Source organism: Cebus imitator, unplaced genomic scaffold (assembly GCF_001604975.1).
Source record: "Cebus imitator isolate Cc_AM_T3 unplaced genomic scaffold, Cebus_imitator-1.0 Scaffold93, whole genome shotgun sequence".
Classification (NCBI taxonomy): Eukaryota; Metazoa; Chordata; class Mammalia; order Primates; family Cebidae; genus Cebus; species Cebus imitator.
This window is the reverse complement of record NW_016107408.1, coordinates 4,470,083-4,481,080: the sequence shown is the minus strand read 5'-3', so window position 1 is coordinate 4,481,080 and position 10,998 is coordinate 4,470,083. Positions and strand designations below refer to the sequence as shown.

General features: G+C 51.7%; 1 protein-coding gene across 1 annotated transcript in view; it reads right to left on the bottom strand.

Moving 5' to 3' along the window:
• DNAI2 (dynein axonemal intermediate chain 2) overlaps positions 1-5,568 on the bottom strand; it is a 35,242-nt gene extending 29,674 nt beyond the window's left edge. The window contains exons 1-2 of the mRNA XM_037740997.1: positions 5,416-5,568; positions 1,897-2,090 (exon numbers count right to left, since the gene is read on the bottom strand). Coding sequence (XP_037596925.1) covers positions 1,897-2,079 — 183 coding nt within the window. The 5' untranslated portion in view covers positions 2,080-2,090; positions 5,416-5,568. The remainder of the gene's footprint in view (positions 1-1,896; positions 2,091-5,415) is intronic.
• Positions 5,569-10,998: the final 5,430 nt, after the last annotated feature.

Genomic DNA, 10,998 nt, shown 5'->3' with positions numbered 1-10,998 from the left:
TGGTAAAATACACGTAACATCAAATTTACCACGTAATAATTTTAAAGTGTATACTGTGGCCACGTGATTATACACAGTGCTGTGCAACCATCAACCCCAGCTACTTCCAACACTTTTACGTCACCCAGAATGTCACCCAGAGTGACATTACGTCACTCTCATCCTTTCCACTTTTTCTTTTTTCTTATTTATTTATTTGTTTGTTTTCTGAGAGTCTTGCTCTGTTCCCCAGGCTGGAGTGCAGTGGTGCGATCTCAGCTCACTGCAACCTCTGCCGCCCAGGTTCAAGCAATTCTCCTGCCTCAGCCTCCTGAGTAGCTTGGATTACAGGTGTGTGCCATCACGCCTGGCTAATTTTTGTATTTTTAGTAGAGACAAGGTTTTACCATGTTGGCCAGGCTGGTCTTGAACTCCTGACCTCAGGTGATCCACCTACCTTAGACTCCCAAAGTGCTGGGATTACAGGCATGAGCCACCGTGCCTGGTTCTCTTTCCCATTTTTAAGCCAGCTCTCACAAAAGGTAAAAGTTTGGATCAGCACCATAGGAAAGGTTAAAAAAAAAAAAAAATCTGGAAAAGGCAGAGCTGCTGGAAAGAACAGGAGGTCCCCAGGGTGTGGCCCACATGGCAGTCACTCTGCTTCTTGGCTACACCATAGGCATAGGCGTCCTCATCCCAGAGACAGCAGTTGGTCCTGGGAGAGTCGCAGCTAATTCGTGTGAACTGTGAGTCACTGGAACCACCCACACCCACCTGACTGTTGAACGTGTTTCGGCCAAATCAAGTGATTTGGTTCTTTTTCTCTCTGCAGTTCTTGACCCAATCAGGGTGAATCACTTAGTTCCTACAGACAGGGAACTCTCTGGCCTCTGAACACATGATCACGGCCCTCAAAATAAGTTCTCTTATCGTGGAGGCCCCCTTTGGCCGGGATTTTCTGTGGGACACTTCCCTTTTCTCCAGCTGGGTAGTTGCCTGCAGATACGAATCTCTGCCCCTCAGAATATCTCTCCCAGGCTGGGCACAGTGGCTCATGCCTGTAATCCCAGCAATTTGGGAGGCCAAGGTGGGAGGACTAGTTGGGCCCAGGACTTTGAGACCAGCCTGGGCAACATGGCAAAACCTTGTCTCTAGAAGAATTACAAAAATTAGCCGGGCATGCTGGCGCACACCTGTAGTCCCAGCTTGCCATGCTGCCCAGGCTGGTCTTGAACTTCTGGGCTCAAGTGATCTACCTGCCTCAGCCTCCCAAAGTGCTGGGATTACAAGTGTATGAGCCACCGCATCCGGCACAATACGGTTTTTACTGAACCAGGGTTTATTGGGAGGCAGGAGGAAAGATTGATGGTGATGATGATGGATTGAATTCCCTGCCATGCTGGGCATGAAACACACAGAACACAGATTTGAGACTGCTGGGCCTCTTCTCGAACCCCTCCTCCCCCTCCCAGGTACCAGGGCGGCTGAGGTGGGAGGATCTATTGAGCCTGGGAGGCGGAGGTTGCAGTGAGTCAACATTGCGCTACTGTATTCCTGGGTGACAGAGTGAGACCCTGTCTAAAAAAAAAAAAAAAAAAATCCTCCCAGCTGCACCAAACATCTGTAACTCTGGACACAACTCTGGTAAGTGTCTTCAAGGTGAAATAAGAGCTCTTGGGTGAGGGAGCGTTGTGATTTGCACTCCCCTGGCTCAGGAAGGCTGGTGCTGGTTCTTCTCCTGACGCTGTACACTGCGTGGACCTCGGGGGAACCTCTGGCCTCACTTCCAGCATCTGCACTTGGTCCACTCTAACTGGCTTTCAGGTGGACAAGGACCCCCAGAACCACTCACCTACCTCAGCGGGCCACCCTGCCCACCACACCTCCCAGGCTGGGGCCCTTGGGGCAGGGACCCACCTCATGTTCCGACATGCTGACCGAGCACTGGATGCCCGTGTCCACTGGGTTCCGCTCCACGAACTGCTCGGCCAGCTCGGGGTTGGGTGCGATATCAATGTTCAGCTCGGCCTGGTGGTCCGAGAAATTGCACTGCTTCCCGAACTCGCTGCGCTTCTTGACGTACACGTACACAATCTCCATGGTGCCGGCTGCTGGGGGACGGAGGGAGGGTATGGGGTGAGGGACCCCACCGGCCCCTTCCCCATCTCCACAGGTCCCGCCAGGACGACTCCAGGTTCTCAATCTGGTTGGGGCAAGAAGCAAGGGGTGCTGGGGAGAGCCTAGGGATTTGTCCACAAGCTGCATCTGCATTTAAGAAAATCCCCTGAGCGCTGACTCTATGCTAAGCATTATTCTGTTTAGTTCTTGCAATTGCTCTCTGAGGAGGGCAATACAAGTCACCATTTCAGCCAGGCACTGTGGCTCACATCTGTAATCCCAGCATTTTGGGAGGCCAAGGCAGGCAGATAACCTAAGGTCAGGAGTTCAAGACCAGCCTGGCCAACATGGTGAAACCCCATCTCTACAAAAATACAAAAATTAGCCGGATGTGGTGGTGCACACCTGTAATCCCAGCTACTCGGGAGGCTGAAGCGGAAGAATTGCTTGAACCCAGGAGGAGAAGTTTGTAATGAGCCGAGATCATGTCATTGCACTCCAGCCTGGGTGACAGGGCAAGACTCTGTCTTCAAAAAAAAAAAAAATGGCCGGGTGTGGTGGCTCAAGCCTATAATCCCAGTACTTTGGGAGGCTGAGGCAGGTGGATCGCCTAAGGGTGGAAGTTCCACCTAATTTTGTATTTTTAGTAGAGATGGGGTTTCTCCATGTTGGCCAGGCTGGTCTGGAACTCCTGACCTCAAGTGATCCACCTGCCTCGGCCTCCCAAAGGGCTGGGATGACAGGCATGAGCCACCGCGCCCGGCCTTGTTTCCTTTTTTCTTGTAGTTTGGAAATTCCCTTTCCTGGGTGGAAGCAATGGCTTAGAGGGCACAGGGTGGGATGAGAAGCCCAGATTGCCGCAGGTGCCCCAGGGAGTTTATCCCACATGGACAAAGATAGGGCCTTGTGGAAAAGCATGCGAATCCCGGGGCATCCTGCCCTTTGACAACACATTGCGAAGCATCTGCACCTCCCACATGGGGCTGCGAGACTCAGGCAATTAGGGCTCTGTCTTTTAAAAGACAATTGCTGCAAGCCAGCTGGCTCCTAGGGGACACAAGGAGGCTGAAGAGAATGAGGAAACTCCAGGAAGACAGAAATAGCCTCTTTAGCCCAGATCAGATTTTTAACAGCTTTGCCTTCCTTCTTGGTGCTTCCCAAGGCCAAGACCCGCACGAGAACGGAGGCATTGTCTTGTGTCTGGAGGCAGACAGAGGGGACATTTAAAGACTGGCCCAGTGACGGGAAGACAACCCATTCAAGGACCCAGAGTAAGCTCTTTCTCATAAGCTCGTAGGGCACACAGATGAATGGCGAGGTCAGCAGAAGGCGTCTCAACAGATCTCCCCCAGCCTCTTATGAGACAAGTCTTACAGGGTGGGCTTCCTCAAGCAAGGTCTGAGCAGGGCTGTCTGCAGGGGGGTGACAGAGTGGGGACAGGAGCACTGTCACTGCCCTTTGAGGGTTTTAGGGGGGAGATCCTCCCCCTGTGGGAACCTAGAGTCCCAGAGGTGTGCAGAACACCACTGTGAGTCTCAAATACAGGAACACGCAGAATCAGGGACGCCGTGGTCCAGACATCAAAGATTCAGGCGTCTCCCGCATCCCCGGGGAGGCAGTCAGTTGGGAACCTTCACTGATTATACAAACAAAACTTGTCTTGTGCAGTGAGAATGAGCGAAATAATTCCTGGAGAGAACCTCCGGTGGCTTAAGGGAAAGTGTGTTTTCCAAGCCGGGAGGGAGGCCAAGGGAGTGATGGGGAGGGGCAGTGCCGGCGTGGGAGACTGGGAAGGAGGCACACTGGAAGGTTGGCCCTCCGAATTGAACTCCCTGGTGGAGTAAGGAGATGAGAACATTTTCCTCTTCTTCTTGGTCCCTGGCGAAGCCCCTACTGGGTTCCCGGGGCTGGTGGGCTCTCCATGGAACCTGGCAGGGGAGGGTTTCCTTCGTTCTTTCTTTGTTGTTTTTGAGACAGAGTCTTGCTCTGTCACCCAGGCTGGAGTGCAGTGGCCTGATCTCAGCTCACTGCAACCTCCACCTCCCAGGTTCAAGTAATTCTTCTGCCTCAGCCTCCCAGGTAGCTGGGACTACAGGTGTGAGCCACTGCACTTGGCCAGAATTTTTGTATTTTTAGTAGAGGTGGGGTCTTGCCATGTTGGTCAGGCTGGTCTTAAACTCCTGACCTCAAGTGATCCACCCGGTACCTGGGCCTCTCAAAGTGCTGGGATGAGCCACCACGCCAGGCTTTCTGGTCCTTGTGCAACTTCCGGAATTCCAGGGTCCTAAGGGATTCACTCTAAACCCTCAAAAGAGGCAGACCTCCCTAGAAAGCCCCATTTGTTTCCCCCCAGGCTAGCAGTAAGCATGGCTGAGCCCCACAAGACAGGTGAAGGTTGAGGGCAGGGAGAGGTGGGAAGAGATCCCCAGAATTGGAGAGAGACAGGGATCAGTGTCTCCCTGCCCTCACCACTACCACGTGGTCTCCCTGATGGAAAGACTGTGGTCTTTTATTCACTCCCATCCCTAGGGCCTGGCACATAGAAGGGGCCTAAGACTCCTGTCACCTGCTGCGTTAGTGACTGTGATACCAACACCTACCAGGCTTCTCTCTAGAGCTCTCTCTGCTGACCTTGAAAACCAAGCAAAGGACTTGAAACAAAGGATTCAAGAGGAAAACACTTAGGGTCTGAAAGCTGGGAGAGGGTGCACTTCTGTGGTTGAAAAAAGTGAATGTGGTAAACCTTGACCTTGAGCAGGAAGGAGCTGCACACGACCTGGAGGAACTTGCCGACTGTGTGACCTTGATCACACGAGAATGCCAGCTCCCAGGTTGAGGAAGAAATGAAAGAAAGCACTTAAAACACCTGCCACATAGCAGGTGTGCAATACTGTTAATTTACTTCCCGCTAGCCTGAGCAGAAAGCTCTGCTCTTAAAGGGCCCATCTTCCCATCACCTTAGCCCAAGGCTGTTTTTTTTTCCCCCTCCATCCATTCAGCTGTAAATCCTTCAGGGGTCTCCAGTTCATTCCAGGGAACGGATTGTATCAGGAGCTGAGGGGGTAGCGGGGCTATGAGGGTGTTCAGAGGCAGCAGGGTCCTGCGCCTTACAGCAGATCCAGCAGAGCGAGGATTAAGGGGACAGAAGGCACTAGAAGCGCCAGCCCTGGCATCCACCATCCGGCATAGCTATCTCAGAAGGGAGCCCCCCAAGAGGAATTTTTGGCATTCTTGGTGATTATTACCCTAGAGGTCTCTCCCCATCACTCTCCACCTTCACCTTTAGCCTCGGACGTCCTCCTGGGGCCCGCCCCTTACCCTGGGTCCGCTCCTCCTGCTTCTGGGCCTCAGGGGAAGCGCCCAATCCAACGACCCTGGCTCCCGCGCTCCTGAAACGGCATCGTTTACCGGTTGCCTAGCAACCCCGGCCCGGCTCCGGACGCGGAAGGACCCCGGAGCACGTGACTCCCGTCCTGTCGCGTCGGAAGCGCAGCCGGTTCCTCCTCTTTTTAGAGGTCTCCGGAGTTAGGAGAAATATTAACCAACAAGCTGGTAACATACCAGTAGTGATGATGAACATTTGTAGGGGCGTTGCCAAGGCGCCTATCCAAGCCTACGTTTGTATGTATTTGCATCGAGCAAGGTACCCAGAAAATGCAAGGAAGAATAGTCAGCGCCTGGGAAACCCTGATCCCTGGGTGGTGATGGTGGTCTCTGCTTTCGATCTTGGTCGACGGTTTGGTCATGCCTTCCATCAGTCTCCTCAACCATGAAGTGGGAATTACAACCCCGCCCTCCCCTCTGCTACCATCCTTCCTGCACTTGGTGTGGTAAACACATCTTCCTGCACCACCAGAATGGAAACTCCTTGGGTGTAGAAGCTGGGGATTTTTACAGCTTAGCTGGGTGGTTGGCACAAAATGTACTGTGTTCATTGAATGAATGGATGAATGAATGAATGAACGAATGAAACGAGTCATGTTTCTCAGGGGGTTAGGGCAATTGAGATCATGTAAATTAAAACAAGGAAATTTGGAGCTAGAAAAATGAGTCTGAATCCCAGCTTGGCTACATACTAATCTCGTGACCCTGGTCAAGTTACTTTCCTTTTCTAAGACTCCGCTACCTCAGCTGGAAAGTGGCAGGACACTGGCGGTGCTTAGTAGATAATCGGAACGATTAAGTGAGAGACAACACCGGACCGTGTCCCGCCCCGTCCAGAGTTACTGGTGCCTGAATGAACGGCAGCTCGGGGAATGAGGCTATCCCGAGTTCAGACGCTGACATCGGAGATTTGGGCTGGGAGAGAACAGGAGTGCGTCATCCAATAAGTGGGATTGGGTTTGGAACTGAGCCTTGAAAAATGGTTATGAAAAAAAGAGAAAAAAAATCAGAAAAAGAATGCAATGGCATGCAAAAAAAGAAAAAAAGAAGAAAAGAAAAATGGTTATGAGTTGCAGGGAAGAGGAGTGGGGAGAGCATTCCAGGTTCGGGGAGGGCGTGGTGTGAGCAAGGAAGGAAGGTGGGGGTCATCGTGAAGAAAGGCATTTTGCGGGGATGGTGGGTGGATCAGTCTGGCTGAGGTTGAGAGTCCCTGCAGGGGAAAAATGACAGAGGAATTTGCAAAGGTCAGCTGGGACCAGCCTGTGTGTGTGTGTATGTGTGTGGGGTGTCCCAAGAGAGGCTGGCTGAGGGGCCCAGACAGCTTGCCATGGGAAGCCCTCAGCCGGTTTGGGATCTGTGAAAGGACAGGAAGGAAGCAAACGTTTTTCTACGACTTCCCAACTTCTCCATAAACGTGTTGTCACCACTACCCACCTGCCTTTAGTGGGACAGATACAGGGAAATTCCCAGTGAGACGTCACCTTGCAGGGCCACACTAACCAAAAACAAGCCCCTAAATGACTGCTGCCACCAACCTCTCCTGATCCGTCCGGCTCCCACGTTTCTCAGGACAAAGAACTCTTAGGGGTGGGTGCTGAGGGTCCTGATGGGGGCTGGATGGAGGAGGTCCTGAAAGCCCCACTGAAATGGCTTTAAGGGCTGGAGGCAGTGGCTCACACCTGTAATCCCAGCTCTTTGGGAGGTTGAGGTGGGCGGATCACTTGAGGTCGGGAGTTCAAGACCAGCCTGACCAACATGGAGAAACCCTGTCTCTACTAAAATTAGCCGAGTGTGGTGGCACATGCCTGTAATCTCAGCTACTCAGGAGGCTGAGGTAGGAGAAATGCTTGAACCCGGGAGGTGGAAGTTGAGTGAGCCAAGATTGTTCCATTGCACTCTAGCCTGGGCAACAAGAGCAAAACTCCATCTCATTAAAAAAGAAAAAAAGAAGCCAGGCGTGGTGGCTCACGCCGGTAATCCTAGCACTTTGGGAGGCCGAGGTAGGTGGATCACCTGAGGTCAGGAGTTCAAGTCCAGCCTGGCCATCATGGTGAAACCACATCTTAAAAAAAAAAAAATGCTTTGTGTGGTCAGAAGTGAATCAGACCCAAGTCTCCAAGAGTAGAAAATGATCCACTCCATGATGGGGCAGTGACCGGCTGGGGTTGCAATCATAATCCAACCCTCTCCACTCCACCCACAGCCCTGGGACACCGAGGGCTCTCTGCAGTCACATTATTTCCTGGGTAGGAAAGTGGGTTAGAAAGGGAGATAGGAGAGATTGAAAGCGAAGTGCAGCCACCTTTACCATGTTATCCAACAATTTATTACAGGCTCCCCCCACCCCCACCCTCACCCAGAAGGCTGCAGGCTGCCGACCACAGAGGGCGGCTCTGTTCACTGGCCAAACAGTCACTCCTTGGCAGGCCCGCCTCAGCATGAGGTCATATAATTAGGAGTATTCAAAAGGCTCTAGTTTCAAAACAATTGCAGTGCCTCTCAGATCTTCACCCAATCACAGCATAATTGGCAACCGAAATCCTTAGCTGAGAGCAGCCCCTGGGCCTGGACATCCCCAGCCCAATCCTCAACCCATGGCACTGCTGTGTCCCTCTTTGGTCTCCATTCTTATGTGTGTGGCGAAACACACATAAAAGTTATCATCTTAACAATTTTTCAGTGTAGAGTTCAGTGGTATTAATTTCATTCACATTGCTTTTTGGTCTTGCTCTGCCACCCAGGCTGGGGTACAGTGGCATAATCATGGCTCACTGCAGCCTCCACCTCCAGGGCTCAAGCGAGCCTCCCTCCTCAGCCTCCCAAGTAGCTGGGAACACAGGTGCACATATCCATGCTCAGCTAACTTTTTTCAGTTTTTGTAGACACAGGTAAGAGGCGGGACTTGATTCTGGAGGCAGAGCTCAGACACCAGACCAGACTGAGGACTAGCTAAATCAGGGAAGAGGCGGAAGCAGCTCTCCATAAGACACGCCCACCACTGTGCCAGTGTCAGTTTACCGTTGCCATGGCAACACCTGGAGGTTATCCACCCCATGGCAATGACCCAATGACCTGAAAGTTACCACCCTTTTCTAGAAATGTCTGCATGCTTCACCTCTTAATTTGCATGTAATTAAAAATGGGCATAAATATGACTGCAAACCTGCATCTGAGCTGCTAGTCTCTGCACACTGCCCTCGGGTAGCTCCGCTCTGCAGGAGCGGTCGTGAGCTGTAGCACTGCCACCTCAGTCAAGCGGTTTTCTTCCACCACCTTCAGTTCTTTCCTGGGCAAAGCCAAGAACCCGCCCAGGCTAAGCCTCAATCTGGGCCTTGCTGCCCTGCATCATCCCTATGTTGCTCAAGCTGGTCTCCAGCTCCTAGGCTCAAGCGATCCTCCTGCCTTGGCCTCCTGAAGTGCTGGGATTACAGGTGTGAGCCACTACACCCAGCCTGTTTTTCCTCTTCTCTCTCTATCTCCCTCCCCCTCTCTCCCTTCCTCTCTCTCCCTCCCTCCTTTTCCCTCCCTTTTTTTTTCTTTTCTTTCTCTTTCTTTCTCTCTTTCTCTTTCTTCTTTTCTGATAGCCACTACACCCAGCCTATGTTTGACCTCTTTTCTCCTTTTTCTCCTCCTTTCTTTTTCTTTCCTTTCCTTTCTTTCTTTTTCTTTCTCCTTCCTTCCCTCCTTCCTTCCTTCCTTCCTTCCTTCCTTCCTTCCCTCTCTCTCCTCTCTCTCTCTCTGTCTCTTTCTCTGTCTTTCTCTCTCTCTCTTTTTTGAATCAGGGCCACCCAGGCTGGAATGCAGTGTGCAATTTCACCTTACCGCAACGCCTGTAATCCCAGCACTCTGGGAGGCTGAGGTGAGCGGATCACAAGGTCTGGAGTTCGATACCAGCCTGGCCAATATGGTGAAACCCGATCTCTACTTAGCCCCACCGCAGCTCAAATGATCCTCCCACCTCAGCCCCCCAAGTAGCCAGGACCACAGGTGCACACCACCACATCTGGCTTTTTTTTTTTTTTTTTTTTTTTTTTTTTTTTTTTTTGTATTTTTTGTAAAGACAGAGTCTTGCCATATTGCTCAGGCTGGTCTCAAACTCCTGAGCTCAAGCGATTTACCCACCTCGGCCTCCCAAAGTGCTGGTATTACAGGCGTGAGCCACCACACCCAGCCTTGCTCTATCTTCCTGAAGGCAGGTGATCTACACACATCATTTGGAATCCTGCATGAGAGATTCGCTACTCACTTTTTTAGACTTAATTTTGCTTGGCTTATAATGTGCAATACAGTAACATTTGGTAGGAACCATCTGCTCTTCCCGCCAGCGCCGAAAGCAAGCTGCACGTGGTTTGCAGCAATGAGGCACACGGCACATTCTGCCGGCTCGCTGCTGCGGCACCCATCACCAAAGCGTCTGCCTACCTGGCCAGCTTCCTTCCAGGACTTCGGGTGCCTGGAAAGTGGAGACCTCACTCGATTCATCTGCAGAGTCACAGTGCCTGTGGCAGGGCCTGGTGTGTGACAGCTTCTCAGGATGGCATTCATCACATCAACGGCAAAGCCACCTAACCCACCTTGCTAGCAGTTAAGTAATAAGAGTTGTGCTTTGGCTAACACAGACCAGACCTCTCTCTGCCATTCTGCCACCCCAGAGCAAGGCTCCCTTGCATTCTTTTTTTTTTGAGACAGAGTCTCACTTTATCCCCAAGGCTGGAGTGCAATGGCACAATCTTGGCTCACTGCAACATCCGCCTCCTGGGTTCAAGTGATTCTCCTGCCTCAGCCTCCCGAGTAGCTGGGATTACAGGCATGCACCACCACATCTAGCTAATTTTTGTATTTTTAATAGAGGTAGAGTTTTGCCATGTTGGCCATGCTGGTCTTGAACTCCTGACTTCAGGTGATCCATCTGCCTTGGCCTCCCAAAGTGCTGGGATGGCAGGCGTGAGCCACCGCACCCGGCCTCCTTTGCATTCTTTCTGGAACTGTAGTCCTAGTGTCAGTCCTGTTGAGCCCTCCTCAAGGCCCCTTGCCCTCTCTTTTTCTAAAGCTCTGAGCAATATTTGACTAACCAGAGGCAGCTGTACCTTCCAAGGGCATGTGCCACTCATGCGGATGTGGCTTTTCTTGGGAAACAGGGGGCCCCAGAAAGAAAAAAGTCATTCCTACTCCATGTCCAAAGAAAGCAAAATAAGAGAGTGGAAAAAAGAACAGGAACCAGCTGAACGTGGTGATTCACGCCTGTAGTCCCAGCATTTTGGGAGGCTAAGGTGGGCGGATCACGAGGTCAGGGGTTCAAGACCAGCCTGGCCAATATGGTGAAACTCAGTCTCTACATACAAAAAAATAAAAAAATTAGCTGGGCATAGTGGCACGCACCTGTAGCCCCAGCTACTCAGGAGGCTGAGGCACGAGAATCACTTGAGCCCGGGAGGTGGAGGTTGTAGTGAGCTGAGATTAAGATCATGTCAGTGCACTCTAGTCTGGGTAACAGAGTGAGAATCTGTCTCAAAAAAA